The 26,668-nt window shown below is 43.9% G+C and overlaps 1 protein-coding gene across 1 annotated transcript in view; it reads right to left on the bottom strand.

Annotated features, from left to right (window-relative positions):
- The window catches only part of LOC132825766 (xenotropic and polytropic retrovirus receptor 1 homolog), a 113,218-nt gene that overhangs the window by 8,787 nt on the left and 77,763 nt on the right, over positions 1 to 26,668 (bottom strand). The window contains exons 7-11 of the mRNA XM_060841229.1: positions 7,808 to 7,889; positions 6,282 to 6,469; positions 4,698 to 4,877; positions 3,313 to 3,481; positions 1,143 to 1,375 (exon numbers count right to left, since the gene is read on the bottom strand). Of these exons, the coding sequence (XP_060697212.1) occupies positions 1,143 to 1,375; positions 3,313 to 3,481; positions 4,698 to 4,877; positions 6,282 to 6,469; positions 7,808 to 7,889 (852 nt within the window). The remainder of the gene's footprint in view (positions 1 to 1,142; positions 1,376 to 3,312; positions 3,482 to 4,697; positions 4,878 to 6,281; positions 6,470 to 7,807; positions 7,890 to 26,668) is intronic.

Here is a 26,668-nt window from a genome sequence, read left to right as displayed (position 1 = left end):
CCTTGTAACCTCTCATTTCCCAAGGCTAACCACCCAGCCTGCACATGGACACTATGGGGTAATTTAGCATGGCCAATCCACCTGACCTGCACATCTTTGGACTATGGAAGGAAACCAGAGCACCCAGAGGAAATTCATGCATACACGGGGAGAATGTGCAAACTCCACACAGACAGTGAGAGGCATACAGACTTACATGCAGGGTGACCGACAGTTGGGTAGGTTTGAAGGTGTATTGTAAAAGAGAGAGAGAGAGAGAGAGAGAGAGAGAGAGAGAGAGAGAAAAAAAAAGAGATTTAGAGGAAGTGATTGAGGGAGGCAACTCCATAACAGTGAAGGTATAGGCGTGATTGAAAGTCGGGATGCGCAAGTTTTGAAATTTCTGTCGAGTGCTTCTCCATTCGAAGCCATTCAGTGCTTTTGTGCATATTAACCTCAGTCCCAGGCCCACCTTTTGTGAAACGGTTTACTAATGAGAAACAGGAGACAGTGAGGAAATGCCCTATTTGTTCAATGCTACAAACATTCCACTCCAGTAAACTGTGGATTATTTGATTCCATATCGGCTTCCCTCTCAGTAGAGTCCACTGACATCAATCAGAACCTGGCCTCAGCAATGAGACAGCTATGCTGCACTGAGCTCAGCTGCAGGACATGGACGATTTAGACAACATTGTCAATTTGACAAGCATATGCGAGTGGTTTCAGCTTTAAGAATTAGATGCAAAAACTCTGGTGTCGGAGTAAAGGGTCACCTGTTTAAGGCAGAGATGGGGAGGATTTTTTTCTGTCCAAGGTTAGTGAACCTGTGTTTACCACAGAGGTTTCCAGAGGCTGAGTCATTGAGTGGACTCAAGGCTCAGGGAGATTTTGTTTTTAAATCAATGAGAGAATCGAGGCTATGGGCAAAAGGCACAAATGTACAGTTGGGGATTATCAGATCAGCTATGATCTCACTGAATGTTGGAGCAGACTCGATGGGCTGAATGGCCTACTTCTCCTGCTATGCCTTACAGACTTGTGAACAAAACTTTGCATGAGTTGTGTGATTGCAGAGTTGACTGACACCCTCTCTGATTACCTGATTATTAATCCCATCAGCAAACCTCTGATATAGTGCAACAGGAAGCCTTCCCTGTTACTGGCCAATCTGGGGAAGTAGATTCAAGATGTAACTTGCCTTTCTCAGTTGTGTAGAGAGCTGCAAAGGTGACCATGATGAAAACCGTGGAATATTTTCCAGCGTTTGCTAAATGTGGGAATGCATCCCTGCTGTCCCTGTACCGACGGAGACACTGAGCAAATCGGATCCATGGTGGGATACACTGGATGATACACGCCACTCCATAGGAGTAACCATTACCCCCAAACTTTTCTGTGGCAGACAGAAGGCAGAATGTTACAATAAAATGAGCTGAATGTCAAAGAGTATTTGTAAGAAAAATTCAAAGACCTGGTACATTCTATTAATGAGGAAAATATTCAAAGCTCATGTGCGATGATTAGAAGTTGATGGAGTGGCCTTTCATAATGGTTGTTGCTTCATGATTAATTGTGTGAACTTTCTGAGGTTGAGGAACCTAAGACACAGTCACTGGATAAGGGGCTGAGATGAGGACAAATATCTTCATTCAAAACAGTTGTGAATCCTCACAATTTCCGACCGCAGAGATCGAGACTGCTCCAATGTCGGATGTATTTAGGGTCATAGGGATGTACAGCACAGAAACAGACCCTTCGGTCCCACTTGTCCATGCCGACCAGACATCCCAACCCAATCTAGTCCCACCTGCCAGCACCTGGCCCGTATCCCTCCAAACCCTTCCTATTCATATACCCATCCAAATGCCTTTTAAATGAAATGCCGAGTTAGACAGATTTTGATTAACAACAGAGTTACGAGGGTGCAGGCAGGAGTGTAATATTAGGACCACAAACAGATCGGCCTTGAACTTAATAATGTGGAGGTGTCAATGTTGGATTGGAGAGGACAAGGTCAGTAGTCACATGACACCAGGTTGTAGTCCAATGAGTTTATTTGAAATCACAAGCTTTCGGAGCGCTGCTCCTTCATCAGGGTAAGGTGGAGGGAAGTGAACAGGCACAGAATTTATAGGCATAGAGATAATGACAAGATAATTCCAGGTAATTACGACACTGTTTTGACATAGGGTTTTGGTCTCACATCTCGCCCTGATTTTGGGATTCTAAATCTCCCCAAAAAACCTCAGTCCTCAGTGTCTCCCAGCATCTGATCTTGAAACCATCAGCCAACCTTCAGTAATGGATGATCTTTGTGCCCCATAACTGCCAGAAAAATGACCATTTCCAACAGGAGGAGACCCAATCATTTTTACCCCAATCTTCAACAGGGCTACTATTCTGGAGACCCTACCATAATTAGGACAGAAGTGAGATAATCACTTGACTCTTAAATCCATAGCCCTTGGTACTATTTTGGAGACCTGTGTTCAGTGTGAGTTTGAATTTGAACTCAATAAAATATTTGGAAGTAAGAATCTAATGATGACCATGACCACTGCCAGGGGAAAAACCCATCTGCTTCACTAATGCACTTTTGGGAAAGAAATGGGCATGCTGTGAATCTAGAGATGCAGTAACGTGGTTGACATTTAACTGCTCTCCGATCAATAAATAAACAAGTAAAACAAATCAAATCAGCCACACCAACACTGTGGTTGCAATGGTGGGATAGAAGTCATGTATCTGGCTCATTCGCAGCCAATCACAGCCTCTCCATTGTGGAAAAGGCTCAGGTTGAGACCCTCAATGGAGGCACTTTCTCCATCCCCCTGGATAGCAGCAGCTGTGGCAGCACTCAAATCTTATCAGGGCATAGTGTTCTGCTTGATGAGTGCTCCTACCAGACTCGGTCTCCAATCCCCACACCACCATGTGCTGGTGCTGGGAACTGGACCTTCTAATGCGTACTCAGACCATGGAGGCCCGACGTCCAAATTCACACCCCACCTTGACTTGGACCTATATCAGCTGCTCATTATATTACCATTGGCTCATAAATTCAGAAGTAAAATGGGAACCAATCCCTATCGAGGGCTGGAGACGATAGTTCCCCACCACCATCTTTTCGAGGACATTAGGAATGGGCTTCAGCTACCAGTTTTGTCCACTCAGAGAAAAACTGTACAGACTGAAATCCATTAGTCACATAAGTCTTTTCCAAAGCTACAAGTTTTAAATCTCCAGTGAGGACAGGTGGTGTTACCCCTTGCATTATGCACAATTACCACATGGATGGTGCTTGCTGTTATTTGGAAAATTGTGTTTCACCTGCTGGGGGGCTCAGGAGGCCCTGGTTGTTTTCCCAGTTCACTTCAAAGGTGTAGAAGCAGATCAAGGACCAGAGATCCAGGAAGACCATTCCCATGCTGTTGAGTTGGTCTGCGAGCCAGAACTCGGCGAAGCTGACCTTATGGAATGGAGCTGTTACTGAGCGACTCTGTGTGGAAGGAATTGGACATGGCAACGATTAAAGTCTGGGCTCTGTCACCGATCAGAGACAAGATTAGAATGGTGCTGGAAAAGCACAGCAAGTCAGGCAGCATCCGAGGAGCAGGAAAATCAGTTCCTGATGAAGGGCAACCTGCCCAAAATGTCGATTTTTCCTGCTCCTCGGATGCTGCCTGACCTGCTGTGCTTTTCCAGCACCACTCTCATCTTGTCTCTGATCTCCAGCATCTGCAGTCCGCCCTTTCACCTTGTCACCGATCAGCTGAATTGTGCAATCTTGTGACTCAGCAACAGGCCCTTCAGCCTTAGTTCCCTGTGCTGGCTTTTAAAAGACTTTATCCATCACATCTCCCACCTCCAAATGCCTGATGTCCCATTTCCATAGCCCAATGACTCCCCCTTCGAGTATTTATCTAGCTCCCCATTAAAAACTCCTGTTGAATCTGGTCTCACCACCCTTTCGGCAGTGCCTTCCAGATCAGAACAGCAAACGTATTTTTGATTCTCCTTGAAACGTTGGCAACGTATAATAAATGTGTATTTTCCAAGTACATTGCTGGCAGCTCGGTCACTGAGTGCATTCAGGAGAGAGATTGATAGTTTTCTTGATATTAAAGTGTATGGGGTTGGTGCAGGGAAATAGCATGGTCACAATTAAAATCTCATATTAGGTGCATTTGCCCATTTGGAGTCAATATGATCCCTCCACAAGCAGCAAGGATGATAAAGCTGAACACTGAAGCTCCCAATTCTGACTGCCCCTTCCCTTTATGAGTCAGCTAATTACTGGAAGTCTTCTGTTAATGACATCATGGCGGGGCATCTATTCTGTCCTCTGCTGCTCTGCCATCCCCTTGGTACCTGGTTACCAACCCTCTACCAGCTGCTGAGGGTACTAGCGATGGTGGATGTAGGCAGGGGTTTCCCACCCTCCAGTGGGATAGCGGGGAGTGTAACCTTAACACTTGGCCCTCTCCAAAAGCACAAAGGGATTATGAATATCTTGGGTGCAATGCTGCCAACACAATAATGCAGCTGAGAGTCGAAGTAAATGGATACTTCCTTCCCAAACAGGTGATGTTTCCCCTACACTGCAGCAAGGAATATACTTTGGCAAGATGTCATTGATTACAATCTGAGGCCATGAAGTGCAGTATATAAATTGCAGGTTCTGCCTTTCACTTTCCCACCACAGATACACTTACCAGGACTTTCAATAACCAAACTCGGGACTTGTAGTAGAAGGTTTTGGTCGGGTTCAAAAGCAGCAGCAGCATGAATCCGTACAGGAGCAGAGGATTGACTGACATCGGAGTGTGGATGTAAGTACTGAATAGGCAGGCCAGCAGGCTGACACACCACAGGACCCCAAGGAAACCTGCCAGCTGGCAACAGAAAATACACATGAGGAACTCTCAATAGATTGGCCTATCCGACATATAGGTTGCACTGAGACAATTTGTGGGGAGGTGATGGCCCAGCTGTATTATTGCTAGTCTGCTAATGCAGAGACACAGGTAATGCCCCGGGGACTTGGGTTTGAATCCACCATAGGCAAATGGTGGAATTTGAATTCAAGAAAAATCCAGAGTTAAGGATCTAATGATGACCACGAACCCATTGTCGGAAAATCCCATCTGGTTCACTAGGGAAGGAAACTGCCATCCTTGCTTGGGCTGGTCTACATGTGACTCCAGACCCATAGCAATGGGGTTGACTCTTAACTGGCCCCTAGGCAATTAGGGATGGGTAATAAATGCTGGCCCAGCCAGTGATCTCATTGGCCTGTGAATGAATATTGGTTTTTAAAAAAATGCCCATCCCTTTGATATTAAATCATTAAAAATAGGGCATTGTTTATTGTCCATCCCAAGTTGGCGATGCTGAACTGGGCTGGATGCAAACTTGTTCGGCTATTTCAGACGAGCTAAAGTTCTCACCTCACAAATACGCCAAGGAAGGTTGGCGGATTTTCTCATGACAATCGAACAACATCCTGGTCACGTTTTCTGATATCAACTTCTCACTTTCCTCAGCTTTGACATTCTCAACCTGCCCCCGTGGGATTTGAACCCATCTCCTCGTAATACCCCAGATCGGTAACACAGGCTTCACCTGAATGTAGAACGTTGCACCAATTCCTACCCTGGAACTTGAATCAAACCAGGCCAGCAGTTGGTACAACAGCTCAACATAAAGTATCAGGTTACATTGATGTCCTTTAACCCCCACCTCCTCCAATTAGCCAGTTAGCTCAATTGGCTGAACATCAAGGGTGTGAATCAGATTAACACCACCATCCTTATTCAGTGGGGGCAGTGTTGGAGCCACACCTTGCCCATAGAAGTGGAAGTAGGCCATTCAGCCCATCAAGTCTGCACACCATTCAATATGATCTAATCATTCGCAACTCCACCTTCCTGCCCTTTCCCCATTATAACACCATGGCACTTTGCTGTGGGTTGGCAGATAATTCCCAACAGCTCACCTACAGATAGAGAATAGACAAAGACTAAGCCCATTACTTTGGCCTTGACATGGTTAAAGTAAGTGATCATAATCCTAGCAGCTCATTGGGCTGCTCTCTCATTCGGGGGAGGTGGTAGTTTAACCTGAGGGTCACCATGCCTCAGGCGAGGGGAGAGGTTGAGAAGGAGAGTCCTTCATGGTAACCTCAGCTGGTGCAGGACGGTGGACCAGCCATCTAACCAACTGAGCTAACCAGCTCCAATCTTGGCAAAACAGCAGCTTCCATGATCGACCTTCAGGAAAGATATCATCAGACTCACCTCAAAGAATTGTTGGTGGGAGAGATGGTTCCTAGGGTCAAGTTCAAAGATTAGAGTGTGGTTCACTCCCGCCTTTCTCCAGCCATAGGTGTTAATGCCCAACAGGAAGACAAACTCAATCATGATGAAACCTCCTCTATAAGCCCTAAGTAGGGGCCACATGCTGGCTTGCTGGGATACATAGACACCTGGGGAAAAAAGAAATTAAATCCAGCAAGGATCAATGCCTGTGAATGTGAGACAACAGGGTTGTCATGAAACCAAACACTGATGTCAGATTTTTCTTTATAAAGTCAACCTTCACAGCCATGTTACATCACACTTTGGAGAAGGTGGGCCTTGATCCCAGATGAACTGCCCCAAAAGCAGGCTGAGACTATGGTTGAAAAAAAAACAGTAACCAATGATTCATGGACAAATCTCCCGATCTTTAAACATTCTCTCTCCCAAGTTACAGGATGGTGGGGTTGGCATTTCTGAAATGGCCAAATAAAAAGATTCACAGGTACGAGAGTGGAACTGAGCGGTTCTACCCACAAGGAATGGCTGAACAAATGGGCTTTCTCCAGGAAAAGGAAAACCTATTCTGGTAGAGGCTGAGTCAACCGAGGGCATTGGATAATTGTGTCTATTCAACTAATGTGTCAATGATATGAGCAAAAGGCAGGAGAATGGTGCTGAGCTCTGACGCTCATTGGATAGCAAGTGTAATCATGATGGGCTGGAGACTATATTTTACCCAGATCATCCCAAAGAAGGATTCAGCCCATCGTGTCTACACTTGCTATCCAATGGGCATCAGAGCTCAGTACCACTCTCCTCCTTTTGCTCATATCATTGACACATTAGTTGAATAGACACAATTTTTCCTTTTTTTCCTTATTCCGTTGGATAGTGGAGAACCAATTCGATACTGATCGGCTGTGGAAGGTGGGGTCCGACTGGGTCAGGTGATTTGAGGCAGAAATCCTTGCGAAGCCTCCAGATATCTACACAACTGAGCTGACATTTCATCTGCTTCCTGCTTCCTCACAATCTTCATCTGAAGAAAGCGTAAGAAGAGAAAACGCAAACCCTGCGAAGAATGTAAGACATTCCAGACCACCTCACCCGTGAATCTTTAGTTTTGTGGAAGTGTTACTTGAGAGAGCACCAGGGAAAGGTAAAAACTAAACATCCTTTGTTTCTAAACTATTCATGTTGAGTTGCAGCAAGTAACACCATCCATGCCCTGGGCCTGTAGGTCCTGGGAGTGTGGAGTGGCACATGAAGGCCGTACCACGGGTTTGCCAGACTCTCACTGTGCAGCCTGTGAGCTAGGCCGCACTCTACTCATGAGCCCCCTTTGACAGTCAATGCCGTATTGATCTGTTTTAACCGGAGATGACTGTCTGCTGTAGTCACTTGATCTGCATACGTCACTGAATTATTCATATCAACCTGTCAGTAGTGTTGTTTACAAATAACCTGAGAATACATAATGAGACTTTGGCTTCTTTGTTGGTTGTCTGGCGCCAAAAGCTTACCTTTGATAATGATCAGCACCATGAGGACCATCATGATTCCACACTGCAGACCCACGCGGAATGTTATCCACACTGGAGGAGTCTGAGGGGGTAGAGAGCATAGCACTGTAAGGTCGCACTTTAGGATTTCAGCAGGTGTTCTAATAAAACCTCAAGCCCAGCAAGCATACCTCCAAAACATCTCCAAGAAACATACACCAGCCAATCACTGACACTCAGACACTCTAATCCTTTTCTGTCTCTCTCTCACACACACACGATCCACTGTCTCTCTCACATACACACACAATTCAATCTCTCTCACACACACAAACCAATCTGTCTAACACACACTCACACAATCCAATCTCTCTGACGTGCGCACGCACACACACACACACAATCCAATCTCTATCCCTCTCACACAAAACCAAATCCAATCTCTTACCTCTCTCTCACACACACACACACACAATCCAATCACTAAATCTCCCACACACACACACACAATCCAATCTCTATCCCTCTCACACACACACGAAATCCAATCTATAACTCTCTCTCTCACACACACAATCCAATCTCTGCTCTCTCTCTCACACACACACAATCCAATCTCTATCTCTCTCTCTCACACACACAATCCAATCGCTATCCCTCTCTCTCACACACACACACACACACACATACACAATCCAATCTCTATCTCTATCTCTCTCTCACACACACACAATCCAATCTCTCTCACACACACACACAATCCAATCGCTATCCCTCTCACACACTGACATACACAATCCAATCTCTCACACACACACACACAATCCAATCTCTATCTCTCTCTCTCTCACACACACACACACAATCCAATCTCTATCTCTCTCTCACACCCACACAATCCAATCTCTATTTCTCACACACACACAATCCAACCTCAATCTCTCTCAGACACACAATCCAATCTCTATCCCTCTCTCACACACACACACACACACACAATCCAACCTCAACCTCTCTCTCACACACAATCCAATCTCTATCTCTCACACACACACACTCACACCCACACACACAATCCAATCTCTATCTCTCTCTCTCTCTCACACACACACACACACAATTCAATCTCTATCTCTCTCACACACACACAATTCAATCTGTCTGTCTCTCTCACACACACACACACACACAATCCAATCTCTATCTCTCTCTCTCACACACACAATCTAATCTCTCTCTCTCTCACACACATACACAATCCAATCTCTCTCTCACGCACACAATCCAATCTCTATCCCTCTCACAAAAACAAAATCCAATCTCTATATCTCTCACACTCACACTCAATCCAATCTCTATCTCTCTCTCACACTCTCACAATCCAATCTCTATCTCTCTCAAACACACACACAATCCAATCTTTATCTCTCTCACACACACAATCCAATCACTATCTCTCTTTCTCACGCACACAATCCAATCTCTATATCTCTCACACTCACACACACACAATCCAATCTCTATCTCTCTCACACAATCCAATCTCTATCTCTCTCACACAATCCAATCTCTATCTCTCACATACACACAATCCAATCTCTATCTCTCTCACACACACACACACAATCCAATCTCTATCTCTCTCTCTCTCTCATACATACACAATCCAATCTCTGTCTCTCTCTAACACACACACACAATCCAATCTCTATCTCTCTCTCATACATACACAATCCAATCTTTGTCTCTCTCACACACACACACACAATCCAATCTCTGTCGCTCTCTCACACACACAATCCAATCTCAACCTCTCTCTCACACACAATCCAATCTCTATCTCTATCTCTCTCTCTCTCTCTCACACACACACACACACACACAATTCAATCTCTATCCCTCTCACACACACACACAATTCAATCTCTGTCTCTCTCTCACACAGACACAATCCAATCTCTGTCTCTCTCTCACACACACAATCCAATCTCTATCTCTCACACACACACACTCACACCCACACACACAATCCAATCTCTCTCTCTCTCACACACACACACAATCTCTGTCTCTCTCTCTCTCTCACATACACACACAAACACACACACACAATGTCTGTCTCTCTCTCTCACACACACACACAATCCAATCTCTATCTCTCTCTCTCACACACACACACACACACACACACAACCCAACCTCAACCTCTCCCTCACACACAATCCAATCTCTGTCTCTCTCACACACACACAATCCAATCTCTATCCCTCTCACACAAAAACCAAATCCAATCTCTTACCTCTCTCACATACACACACAGTCCAATCACTAAATCTCTCTCACATACACACACGAAACCCAATGTCTATCTCTCTCTCACACACACAATCCAATCTCTATCTCTCTCTCTCCTCACACTCACACACACGCGCACACACACACACACACAATTCAATCTCCCTCTCACACACACACACACAATCCAATCGCCCTCTCTCACACACACACAATCCAATCTCTATCTCTCTCTCTTACACAGACTCACACACAATCCAATCTCTATCCCTCTCACACACACATACACAATCCAATCTCTATCTCTCTCTTACATGCACACAATCCAATCTCTATCCCTCTCTCTCACACACACAATCCAATCTCTATCCCTCTCTCACACACACACAATCCAATCTCTATCCCTCTCTCACACACACACAATCCAATCTCTATCCCTCTCTCTCTCACACACACACACACAATCCAATCTCTATCTCTCTCTCACACACACACACAATTCAATCTCAATCTGTCTCACACACACACACACACACAATCCAATCACTATCTCTCTCTTTCTCTCACACACACACAAACCAATCTGTCTCTCTCTCACACACACAAAATCCAATTTCTATCTCTCAAACACGGACACACATGCACAATCCAATCCCGCTGTCACACACACAAAATCCAATCTCTATCTCTATCTCACACACACAGAAAATCCAATCTCTTTCTCTCTTTGACACATATGCACAATCCAATCTCCCTCTCACATATGTACACAATCCAATCTCCCTCTCTCTCACACACACACACACAATCCAATCTCTATCCCTCTTACACAAAAACACAATCCAATCTCTATCTGTCTCTCACACATACAATCCAATCATTATCTCTCTCTCACACACACACACACACAATCCAATCTCAATCTCTCTCACACACGCACACAATTTAATCTCTCTCTCTCTCACATAAACACACACATTCAATCTCTATCTCTCTAACACATACACACACAATCCAATCTCCCTCTCTCTCTCTCTCTCACACACACACAAACCAATCTCTATCTCCCTCTCACACACACACACAATTCAATCTCTATCTGTCTCACACACACACACAATCCAATCACTATCTCTCTCTCTCATTCACACAATCCAATCTCTGTCTCTCACACACACACAAAATCCAATCTCTATCTCTCAAACACGCACACACACACACAATCCAATCTCCCTCTCACGCACACATGCACAATCCAATCTCGCTCTCACACACACAAAATCCAATCTCTATCTCTATCACACACACACAATCCAATCTCTGTCTCTCTCACACACATACAATCCAATCACTATCTCTCTCTCTCACGTACACACAATCCAATCACTGTCTCTCTCACACACACACACAAAATCCAATCTCTATCTCTCAAACACGCACACACACACACAATCCAATCTCCCTCTCACGCACACATGCACAATCCAATCTCGCTCTCACACACACAAAATCCAATCACTATCTCTATCACACACACACAGAAAATCCAATCTCTTTCTCTCTTTGACACATGTGCACAATCCAATCTCTGTCTCTCTCTCTCTCACACACACAATCCAATCTCAATCTCTCTCTCACACACACACAATCCAATCTCAATCTGTCTCACACACACACAATCCAATCTCTCTCTCTCTCACATACACACAATCCAATCTCTATCCCTCTCACGCAGAAACACAATCCAATCTCTATCCCTCTCACACAAAAACACAATCCAATCTCCATCTCTCTCTCACATGCACACAAAATCCAATCTCTTTCTCTCTTTGACACATATGCACAATCCAATCTCCCTCTCACATACATACACAAACTAATCTTCCTCTCTCACACATACACACAATCCAATCACTATCTCTCTCTCTCTCACACACACACACACACACACACACAATCCAATCACTAACTGTCTCTCTCTCTCACACACACACAATCCAATCTCCCTCTCTCTCTCTCTCACACACACACACACAATCCAATCTCTATCCCTCTCACACAAAAACACAATCCAATCTCTATATCTCTCTCTCACACTCACACAATCCAATCTCAATCTGTTTCACACACACACACACACAATCCAATCTGTCTCTCTCTCACACACAAAATCCAAACTATCTCTCAAACACACACACACATACAATCCAATCTCCCTGTCACACACACAAAATACAATCTCTTTCTCTCTTTGACACATATGCACAATCCAATCTCCCTCTCACATATGTACACAATCCAATCTCCCTCTCACACACACACACACAAAATCCAATCACTAACTCTGTCTCACACACACACACAATCCAATCTCTATATCTCTCTCTCTCACACACGCAAACAATCCAATCTCTATCCCTCTCACACAATCCAATCTCTCTCTCTCTCACACAATCCAATCTCTCTCTCTCTCACACACACACAATCCAATCTCTATCTCTCTTTCACACACACAATCCAATCTCTATCCCTCTCACACAAAAACACAATCCAACCATTATCTCTCTCTCACACACACACAATCCAATCACTAACTCTCTCTCTCTCTCACACACACACACACACACACACACAATCTAATCAATATCTCTCTCTCTCTCACACACACACAATCCAATCTCTATCTCTCTTTCACACACACAATCCAATCTCTATCCCTCTCACACAAAAACACAATCCAACCATTATCTCTCTCTCACACACACACAATCCAATCACTAACTCTCTCTCTCTCTCACACACACACACACACACACACACAATCTAATCAATATCTCTCTCTCTCTCACACACACACACAATCCAATCTCTGTCTCTCTCTCTCTCTCACACACAATCCAATCTCAATCTGTCTCATACACACACACACACATACAATCCAATCTCCCTCTCTCCCTCAATATCTCTCTCTCTCACACACACACAATCCAATCTCTCTCTCACATACACACACACAATCCAATCTCTATATCTCTCTCTCTCACACACGCAAACAATCCAATCTCTATCCCTCTCACACAATCCAATCTCTCTCTCTCTCACACAATCCAATCTCTCTCTCTCTCACACACACACAATCTAATCTCTATCTCTCTTTCACACACACAATCCAATCTCTATCCCTCTCACACAAAAACACAATCCAACCATTATCTCTCTCTCACACACACACAATCCAATCACTAACTCTCTCTCTCTCTCACACACACACACACACACACACACACACACAATCTAATCAATATCTCTCTCTCTCTCACACACACACACAATCCAATCTCTGTCTCTCTCTCTCTCTCACACACAATCCAATCTCAATCTGTCTCATACACACACACACACATACAATCCAATCTCCCTCTCTCCCTCAATATCTCTCTCTCTCACACACACACAATCCAATCTCTCTCTCACATACACACACAAAATCCAATCTCTATCTCTTAAACACGCACACACACACACAATCCAATCTCCCTCACACGCACACATGCACAATCCAATCTCTATATCTCTCTCTCACACTCACAATCCAATCTCAATCTGTCTCACACACAAAATCCAAACTCTCTCTCAAACACACACACACATACAATCCAATCTCCCTCTCACGCACACATGCACAATCCAATCTCGCTGTCACATACACAAAATACAATCTCTTTCTCTCTTTGGCACATATGTACACAATCCAATCTCCCTCTCACACACACACACACACACACACACACACACACACAAAATCCAATCTCGATCTCTCTCTCACACACACACACAAAATCCAATCACTAACTCTCTCTCAAACACACACAATCCAATCTCTATCCCTCTCTCACACACGCAAACAATCCAATCTCTATCTCTCTCACACAAAAACACAATCCAACCATTAACTCTCTCTCACACACACACAATCCAATCACTAACTCTCTCTCACTCACACACACACACACACACTAATCAATATCTCTCTCTCTCTCTCACACACACACACACACACACACACACAATCCAATCTGTCTCTCTCTCTCTCTCACACACACACAATCCAATCTCAATCTATCTCTCAAACACGCACACACATACAATCCAATCTGCCTCTCACGCACACATGCACAATCCAATCTCGCTGTCACATACACAAAATACAATCTCTTTCTCTCTTTGGCACATATGCACAATCCAATCTCCCTCTCACATATGTACACAATCCAATCTCCCTCTCACACACACACACACACACACACAAACACACACACAAAATCCAATCTCGATCTCTCTCTCACACATACACACACAAAATCCAATCACTAACTCTGTCTCACACACACACAATCCAATCTCTATCTCTCTCACACACACACACACAATCCAATCTCTACCTCTCTCTCACACACACACACAATCCAATCTCTACCTCTCTCTCACACACACACACAATCCAATCTCTACCTCTCTCTCTCACACACACACACACAATCCAATCTCTATCTCTCTCACACACACAATCCAATCTCTATCTCTCTCACACACACACAATCCAATCTCTATCCCTCTCACACAAAAATCAAATCCAATCTCTACCTCTCTCTCACACACACACGAAATCCAATCTCTATCTCTCTCTCACACACACACACAATATCCAATCCCTTTCTCTCTCTGACACACATGCACAATCCAATCTCCCACTCACAGACAGGCACACACACACAATCCAATCTCTATCTTTCACACATACAGTCAATCCAATCTCTATCTCTCTCTCACACACACAATTCAATCTCTATCTCTCTCACACACACAATATCCAATCCCTTTCTCTCTCTGACACACAGGCACAATCCAATCTCCCTCTCATTCACACACACGCACAATTCAATCTCTGTCTCTCTCTCACACACACACAATCCAATCTCAATCGGTCTCACACACACACACACACAATCCAATCTCGGTCTCTCTCTCTCTCACACACACACACAATCCAATCTCTGTCTCTCTCTCTCTCTCTCACACACACACAATTCAATCTCTGTCTCTCTTTGTCTCTCTCACACAAACACAATCCAATCTCAATCTGTCTCACACACACACACACACAATCTAATCAATATCTCTCTCTCTCTCACACACACACACAATCCAATCTCTGTCTCTCTCTCTCTCACACACACACACACATACACGCACAATCCAATCTCACTGTCACATACACAAAATATAATCTCTTTCTCTTTGACACATATGCACAATCCAATCTCCCTCTCACACACACACACACACACACAATCTAATCAATATCTCTCTCTCTCTCACACACACAATCCAATCTCTGTCTCTCTCACACACACACACAAAATCCAATCTCTATCTCTTAAACACGCACACACACACAATCCAATCTCCCTCACACGCACACATGCACAATCCAATCTCTATATCTCTCTCTCACACTCACAAAATCCAAACTATCTCTCAAACCCGCACACACATACAATCCAATCTCCCTCTCACGCACACATGCACAATCCAATCTCGCTGTCACATACACAAAATACAATCTCTTTCTCTCTTTGGCACATATGCACAATCCAATCTCCCTCTCACATATGTACACAATCCAATCTCGATCTCTCTCTCACACACACAAAATCCAATCACTAACTCTGGATTGTGTGTGTGTGAGACAATCTCTATATCTCTCTCTCTCAAACACACACAATCCAATCTCTATCCCTCTCTCACACACACAATCCAATCTCTATCTCTCTCTCTCACACACACACACACACACACACACACACAATCTAATCAATATCTCTCTCTCTCTCACACACACACGCACACACACAATCCAATCTCTGTCTCTCTCACACACACACAATCCAATCTCTGTCTCTCTCACACACACACACAAAATCCAATCTATCTCTTAAACACGCACACACACACACAATCCAATCTCCCTCACACGCACACATGCACAATCCAATCTCGCTGTCACACACACAAAATCTAATCTCTTTCTCTCTTTGACACATATGCACAATCCAATCTCCCTCTCACATATATACACAATCTAATCTCCCTCACATACACACAACCCAATCTCTATCTCTCTCTCACACACAAACACACAAAATCCAATCTCGATCTCTCTCTCTCACACACACACACAATCCAATCTCTATCTTTCTAACACACACACACACAATCCAATCTCTATCTCTTTCTCTGACACACACACAATGTCCAATCCCTCTCTCTCTCTCTGACACACAGGCACAATCCAATCTCCCTCACACACACACATGCACGATCCAATCTCACTCTCACACACACAGCCATATTCACACACAATTCAATCTCTATCTCTCTCTCACACACACACAATATCCAATCCCTTTCTCTCTCTGACACACATGCACAATCCAGTCTCCCACTCACACACACAATCCAATTTCTATCTCTCTCTCACACACACACACACACACAATTCAATCTCTGTCTCTCTCACACACACACAATCCAATCTCAATCTGTCTCACACACACACAATCCAATCTCGGTCTCTCTCTCGCGCACACACACACAATCCAATCACTAACTCTCTCTCTCTCTCACACACACACACAATCCAATCTCTGTCTCTCTCTCTCACTCTCTCTCAATCACACACATGCACAATCCAATCTCACTGTCACATACACAAAATATAATCTCTTTCTCTCTTTGACACATATGCACAATCCAATCTCCCTCTCACACACACACACACACAAAATCCAATCTCGATCTCTCTCTCTCACACACACACACACACACACACACACAATCTAATCAATATCTCTCTCTCTCTCACACACACAATCCAATCTCAATCTGTCTCACACACACACACAATCCAATCACTATCTCTCTCTCTCACATACACACAATCCAATCTCTGTCTCTCTCACACACACACACACAATCCAATCTCCCTCACATGCACACATGCACAATCCAATCTCTATATCTCTCTCTCACACTCACACAATCCAATCTCAATCTGTCTCACACACACACACAAAATCCAAACTCTCTCTCAAACACGCACACACATACAATCCAATCTCCCTCTCACGCACACATGCACAATCCAATCTCGCTGTCACATACACAAAATACAATCTCTTTCTCTCTTTGGCACATATGCACAATCCAATCTCCCTCTCACATATGTACACAATCCAATCTCCCTCTCACACACACACACAAAATCCAATCACTAACTCTGTCTCACACACACACACAATCCAATCTCTATATCTCGCTCTCTCAAACACGCACAATCCAATCTCTATCCCTCTCTCACACACATACAATCCAATCTCAATCTCTCTCACACACGCAAACAATCCAATCTCTATCCCTCTCACACAATCCAATCTCTCTCTCTCTCACACACACACAATCCAATCTCTATCCCTCTCACACAAAAACACAATCCAACCATTATCTCTCTCTCTCACACACACACAATCCAATCACTAACTCTCTCTCTCACACACACACACAATTTAATCAATATCTCTCTCTCTCTCACACACACACACAATTTAATCAATATCTCTCTCTCTCTCACACACACACACAATCCAATCTCTGTCTCTCTCTCTCTCTCTCTCTCTCACACACACACATGCACAATCCAATCTCACTGTCACATACACAAAATATAATCTCTTTCTCTCTTTGACACATATGCACAATCCAATCTCCCTCTCACACACACACACACACACACAAAATCCAATCTCGATCTCTCTCTCTCTCACACACACAAAATCCAATCACTAACTCTCTCTCTCTCTCTCTCACACACACACACACACACACACACACACACAAAATCCAATCTCGATCTCTCTCTCTCTCACACACACAAAATCCAATCACTAACTCTCTCTCTCTCTCTCTCTCACACACACACACACACACACACACACACACACACACAATCTAATCAATATCTCTCTCTCTCACACTCACACAATCCAATCTCAATCTGTCTCACACACACACACAAAATCCAAACTCTCTCTCAAACACGCACACACATACAATCCAATCTCCCTCTCACGCACACATGCACAATCCAATCTCCCTCTCACACACACACACACACACAAAATCCAATCTCGATCTCTCTCTCTCTCACACACACAAAATCCAATCACTAACTCTCTCTCTCTCTCTCTCACACACACACACACACACACACACACACACACACACACAATCTAATCAATATCTCTCTCTCTCACACACACACAATCCAATCTCAATCTGTCTCACACACACACAAAATCCAAACTATCTCTCAAACACACACACACATACAATCCAATCTCCCTCAATATCTCTCTCTCTCACACACACACAATCCAATCTCTCTCTCACATACACACACAAAATCCAATCTCTATCTCTTAAACACGCACACACAATCCAATCTCCCTCACACGCACACATGCACAATCCAATCTCTATATCTCTCTCTCACACTCACACAATCCAATCTCAATCTGTCTCACACACACACAAAATCCAAACTATCTCTCAAACACGCACACACATACAATCCAATCTCCCTCTCACGCACACATGCACAATCCAATCTCGCTGTCACATACACAAAATACAATCTCTTTCTCTCTTTGGCACATATGTACACAATCCAATCTCCCTCTCACACACACACACACACACACACACAAAATCCAATCTCGATCTCTCTCTCACACACACACACTCACAAAATCCAATCACTAACTCTGTCTCACACACACACAATCCAATCTCTATCCCTCTCTCACACACACAATCCAATCTCTATCTCTCTCACACAAAAACACAATCCAATCACTAACTCTCTCTCACACACACACACACACACACACACACACACACAATCTAATCAATATCTCTCTCTCTCACACACACACACACAATCCAATCTCTGTCTCTCTCTCTCTCTCACACACACACAATCTAATCAATATCTCTCTCTCTCACACACACACAATCCAATCTCTGTCTCTCTCACACACACACACAAAATCCAATCTCTATCTCTTAAACACGCACACACACACAATCCAATCTCCCTCACACGCACACATGCACAATAAAATCTCGCTGTCACACACACAAAATCTAATCTCTTTCTCTCTTTGACACATATGCACAATCCAATCTCCCTCTCACATATATACACAATCTAATCTCCCTCACATACACACAACCCAATCTCTGTCTCTCACACACACACAAAATCAGATCTGCCTCTCACACACAATCCAATCTCTGTCTCTCTCTCTCACACATACACACAATCCAATCTGTCTCTCTCACACACACACACACACACAAAATCTATTCTCTTTCTCTCTTTGACACATGCACAATCCAATCTCCCTCTCACATACATACACAATCGAATCTCCCTCACATACACACAATCCAATCTCGATCTCTCTCTCACACACACACACACAATCCAATCTCTATCTTTCTAACACATACACACACAATCCAATCTCTATCTCTCTCTCTCTCTCACACACACACACACAATCCAATCTCTATCTCTTTCTCTGACACACACACAATGTCCAATCCCTTTCTCTCTCTGACACACAGGCACAATCCAATCTCCCTCACACACACACATGCACGATCCAATCTCACTCTCACACACACAGCCATATTCACACACAATTCAATCTCTATCTCTCTCTCTCACACACACACACACAATATCCAATCCCTTTCTCTCTCTGACACACATGCACAATCCAGTCTCCCACTCACACACACAATCCAATCTCTACCTCTCTCTCACACACACACACACAATCCAATCTCTATCTCTCTCACACACACACAATCCAATCTCTATCTCTCTCACACACACACACACAATCCAATCTCTGTCTCTCTCTCACACACACACAAAATCCAATCTCTATCTCTCAAACACGCACACACACAATCCAATCTCCCTCTCACGCACACATGCACGATCCAATCTCACTCTCACACACACAGCCATATTCACACACAATTCAATCTCTATCTCTCTCTCTCACACACACACACACACAATATCCAATCCCTTTCTCTCTCTGACACACATGCACAATCCAGTCTCCCACTCACACACACAATCCAATCTCTACCTCTCTCTCACACACACACACACAATCCAATCTCTATCTCTCAAACACGCACACACACAATCCAATCTCCCTCTCACGCACAAATGCACAATCCAATCTCGCTGTCACACACACAAAATCCAATCTCTATCTCTATCTCACACACACAGAAAATCCAATCTCTTTCTCTCTTTGACACATATGCACAATCCAATCTCTATCTCTCTCACACACGCAAACAATCCAATCTCTATCTCTCTCACACACACACACAATCCAATCTCAATCTGTCTCACACACACACACAATCCAATCACTATCTCTCTCTCTCATACACACAATCCAATCTCTGTCTCTCTCTCACACACACACACAAAATCCAATCTCTATCTCTCAAACACGCACACACACAATCCAATCTCCCTCTCACGCACAAATGCACAATCCAATCTCGCTGTCACACACACAAAATCCAATCTCTATCTCTATCACACACACACACACAATTCAATCTCTGTCTCTCTCTCTCTCACACACACACGAATTCCAATCACTAACTCTCTCTCTCTCTCACACACACACAAAATCCAATCTCTTTCTCTCTTTGACACATATGCACAATCCAATCTCTATCCCTCTCACACACACACCATCCAATCTCTATCTCTCTCTCTCACACACACACAATCCAATCATTATCTCTCTCTCTCACACACACAATCCAATCTCAATGTCTCTAACACACACACACAATCCAATCTCAATCTCTCTCACACACGCACACAATTTAATCTCTCTCTCTCTCTCTCTCACATACACACACTCAATCTCCCTCTCTCTCAGTCAAATATGAGGTCTGCAGATGCTGGAGATCACAGCTGCAAATGTGTTGCTGGTCAAAGCACAGCAGGCCAGGCCGCATCTCAGGAATAGAGAATTCGACGTTTCGAGCATAAGCCCTTCATCTCTCACACATACACACAAACCAATCTCTATCTCCCTCTCACACGCACACACATATACACACACAATCCAATCTCTATCTCTCTGATACACATAATCCAATCTCTGTCTCCCTCACACAATACAATCACTAACTCTCTCTCTCACACACAAAATCCAATCTCTGTCTCTCTCTCTCTCTCTCACACACACACACACAATCTCTGTCTCTCTCACACACACAATCCAATCTCAATCTGTCTCACACACACACACACAATCCAATCACTATCTCTGTCTCTCTCTCACACACACACAATCCAATCTCTGTCTCTCTCACACACACACACACAATCCAATCTCTATCTCTCTCTCTCTCTCTCTCACACACACACACATACACACACACACACAATCTCTGTCTCTCACACACACACAATCCAATCTCTGTCTCTGTCTCTCTCTCACACACACACAATCCAATCTCTGTCTCTCTCACACACACACACACAATCCAATCTCTATCTCTCTCTCTCACACACACACAATCCAATCACTATCTCTATCTCTCTCTCTCACACGCACACAATCCAATCTCTGTCTCTCTCACACACACACACAATCCAATCTCTACCTCTCTCTCACACACACACACAATCCAATCTCTACCTCTCTCTCACACACACACAATCCAATCTCTACCTCTCTCTCACACACACACACAATCCAATCTCTACCTCTCTCTCACACACACAATCCAATCTCTACCTCTCTCTCACACACACAATCCAATCTCTACCTCTCTCTCTCACACACACACACACACACACACACACAATCCAATCTCTATCTCTCTCACACACACACAATCCAATCTCTATCTCTCTCACACACACACAATCCAATCTCTATCTCTCTCACACACACACAATCCAATCTCTATCTTTCACACATACAGTCAATCCAATCTCTATCTCTCTCTCACACACACAATCCAATCTCTATCTCTCTCTCACACACACAATTCAATCTCTATCTCTCTCACACACACACAATTCAATCCCTTTCTCTCTCTGACACACAGGCACAATCCAATCTCCCTCTCATTCACACACACGCACAATTCAATCTCTGTCTCTCTCTCACACACACACACACACACAATCCAATCACTAACTCTCTCTCTCTCACACACACACACAATCCAATCTCTGTCTCTCTCTCACACACACACACAATCCAATCTCTGTCTCTCTCACACACACACAATCCAATCTCTATCTTTCACACATACAGTCAATCCAATCTCTATCTCTCTCTCACACACACAATTCAATCTCTATCTCTCTCACACACACAATATCCAATCTCTGTCTCTCTCTCACACACACACACAATCCAATCTCTACCTCTCTCACACACACACACACACAATCCAATCTCTACCTCTCTCTCACACACACACACAATCCAATCTCTACCTCTCTCTCACACACACACAATCCAATCTCTACCTCTCTCTCACACACACACAATCCAATCTCTACCTCTCTCTCACACACACACACAATCCAATCTCTACCTCTCTCTCACACACACAATCCAATCTCTACCTCTCTCTCTCTCACACACACACACACACACACAATCCAATCTCTATCTCTCTCACACACACACAATCCAATCTCTATCTCTCTCACACACACACAATCCAATCTCTATCTTTCACACATACAGTCAATCCAATCTCTACCTCTCTCTCTCACACACACAATCCAATCTCTATCTCTCTCTCACACACACAATTCAATCTCTATCTCTCTCACACACACAATATCCAATCCCTTTCTCTCTCTGACACACAGGCACAATCCAATCTCCCTCTCATTCACACACACGCACAATTCAATCTCTGTCTCTCTCTCACACACACACACAATCCAATCTCAATCTGTCTCACACACACACAATCCAATCTCGGTCTCTCTCTCGCACACACACACACACACAATCCAATCACTAACTCTCTCTCTCTCACACACACACACAATCCAATCTCTGTCTCTCTCTCTCACACACACAATCCAATCTCTATCTCTCTCACACACACACACACAATCCAATCTCCCTCTCACGCACACATGCACAATCCAATCTCGCTCTCACACACAGAAAATCTAATCACTATCTCAATCACACACACACAGAAAATCCAATCTCTTTCTCTCTTTGACACATGTGCACAATCCTATCTCTGTCTCTCTCTCTCTCACACACACAATCCAATCTCAATCTCTCTTTCACACACACACAATCCAATCTCTGTCTCTCTCTCTATCACACACAAAATCCAATTTCTATCTCTCAAACACGGACACACACACAATCCAATCTCGCTCTCACACACACACAAAATCCAATCTCTATCTCTATCTCACACACACACAAAATCCAATCTCTTTGGCACATATGCACAATCCAATCTCCCTCTCACATATGTACACAATCCAATCTCCCTCTCTCGCTCACACACACACACACACAATCCAATCTCTATCCCTCTCACACAAAAACACAATCCAATCTCTATATCTCTCTCACACTCACACAATCCAATCTGTCTCTCTCTCACACACACAAAATCCAAACTCTATCTCTCAAACACACACACACATACAATCCAATCTCCCTCACACACACATGCACAATCCAATCTCACTGTCACATACACAAAATATAATCTCTTTCTCTCTTTGACACATATGCACAATCCAATCTCCCTCACACACACACACACACACACACACACACACAATCTAATCAATATCTCTCTCTCTCTCACACACACAATCCAATCTCAATCTGTCTCTCACATACACACAATCCAATCTCGGTCTCTCTCACACACACTCACAAAATCCAATCTCTCTCTCTTAAACACGCACACACACACAATCCAATGTCCCTCACACGCACACATGCACAATCCAATCTCGCTGTCACACACACAAAATCTAATCTCTTTCTCTCTTTGACACATATACACAATCTAATCTCCCTCACATACACACAACCCAATCTCTATCTCTCTCTCTCTCTCTCTCACACACACACGATCCAATCTCTCTCTCTCTCACACACACACGATCCAATCTCTCTCTCTCTCACACACACACGATCCAATCTCTCTCTCTCTCACACACACACGATCCAATCTCTCTCTCTCTCACACACACACGATCCAATCTCTCTCTCTCTCACACACACACGATCCAATCTCTCTCTCTCTCACACACACACGATCCAATCTCTCTCTCTCTCACACACACACGATCCAATCTCTCTCTCTCTCACACACACACGATCCAATCTCTCTCTCTCTCACACACACACGATCCAATCTCTCTCTCTCTCACACACACACGATCCAATCTCTCTCTCTCTCACACACACACGATCCAATCTCTCTCTCTCTCACACACACACGATCCAATCTCTCTCTCTCTCACACACACACGATCCAATCTCTCTCTCTCTCACACACACACAATCCAATCTCTCTCTCTCTCACACACACACGATCCAATCTCTCTCTCTCTCACACACACACGATCCAATCTCTCTCTCTCTCACACACACACGATCCAATCTCTCTCTCTCTCACACACACACGATCCAATCTCTCTCTCTCTCACACACACACGATCCAATCTCTCTCTCTCTCACACACACACGATCCAATCTCTCTCTCTCTCACACACACACGATCCAATCTCTCTCTCTCTCACACACACACAATCCAATCTCTCTCTCTCTCACACACACACAATCCAATCTCTCTCTCTCTCACACACACACAATCCAATCTCTCTCTCTCTCACACACACACAATCCAATCTCTCTCTCTCTCACACACACACAATCCAATCTCTCTCTCTCTCACACACACACAATCCAATCTCTCTCTCTCTCACACACACACAATCCAATCTCTCTCTCTCTCACACACACACAATCCAATCTCTCTCTCTCTCACACACACACAATCCAATCTCTCTCTCTCACACACACACAATCCAATCTCTCTCTCTCTCACACACACACAATCCAATCTCTCTCTCTCTCACACACACACAATCCAATCTCTCTCTCTCTCACACACACACAATCCAATCTCTCTCTCTCTCTCTCACACACACAATCCAATCTCTCTCTCACACACACACACACACACACACACACACAATCCAATCTGCCTCTCACACACAATCCAATCTCTATCCCTTTCACACAAAAACAAAATCCAACCATTATCTCTCTCTCACACACAATCCAATCTCTGTCTCTCTCACACACACACAAAATCTAATCTCTTTCTCTCTTTGACACATATGCACAATCCAATCTCCCTCTCACATACATACACAATCTAATCTCCCTCACATACACACAATCCAATCTCTATCTCTCTCTCACACACACACACACAATCCAATCTCTATCTCTCACACACACACACAATCCAATCTCTATCTCTCTCTCAGAAACACACACACACACACAATCCAATCTCTATCTCTTTCTCTGACACACACAATGTCCAATCCCTTTCTCTCTCTGACACACAGGCACAATCCAATCTCCCTCACACACGCACATGCACGATCCAATCTCACTCTCACACACACAGCCATATACACACACAATTCAATCTCTATCTCTCACACACACACACACAATCCAATCTCTATCTCTCTCTCACACACACACACACAATCCAATCACTAACTCTCTCTCTCTCTCACACACACACACACACGAAATCCAATCTCTATCTCTCTCACACACAATCCAATCTCTATCTTTCTTTGATACATATGCACAATCCAATCTCCCTCTCATATACGTTCACAATCCAATCACCCTCACACACACACACACACAATCCAATCTCCCTCTCTCTTACACACAGACAATCCAATCACTAAATCTCTCACACACACACGAAATTCAATCTCTATCTCTCTCACACACACACACAATCCTATCTCTATCTCTCTTATACACACAATCCAATCTCTATCTCTCTCTCACACACACACACACACACAATTCAATCTCTATCTCTCTCTCTCACACACACACACAATATCCAATCCCTTTCTCTCTCTGACACACAGGCACAATCCAATCTCCCACACACACACACACACACACACACACACACACACAATCCAATTTCTATCTCTCTCTCTCTCTCACACACACACAATCCAATCTCTATCTCTCTCTCACACAAAAACCAAATCCAATCTCTACCTCTCTTGCACACACACTCAATCCAATCTCTCTCTCTCTCTTTCTCTCACACACACAA

Source organism: Hemiscyllium ocellatum, chromosome 21 (genome assembly GCF_020745735.1).
Source record: "Hemiscyllium ocellatum isolate sHemOce1 chromosome 21, sHemOce1.pat.X.cur, whole genome shotgun sequence".
Taxonomy (NCBI): domain Eukaryota; kingdom Metazoa; phylum Chordata; class Chondrichthyes; order Orectolobiformes; family Hemiscylliidae; genus Hemiscyllium; species Hemiscyllium ocellatum.
Note: the sequence above shows the minus strand (reverse complement) of the source record. Positions and strands in the feature narration are given on the sequence as shown.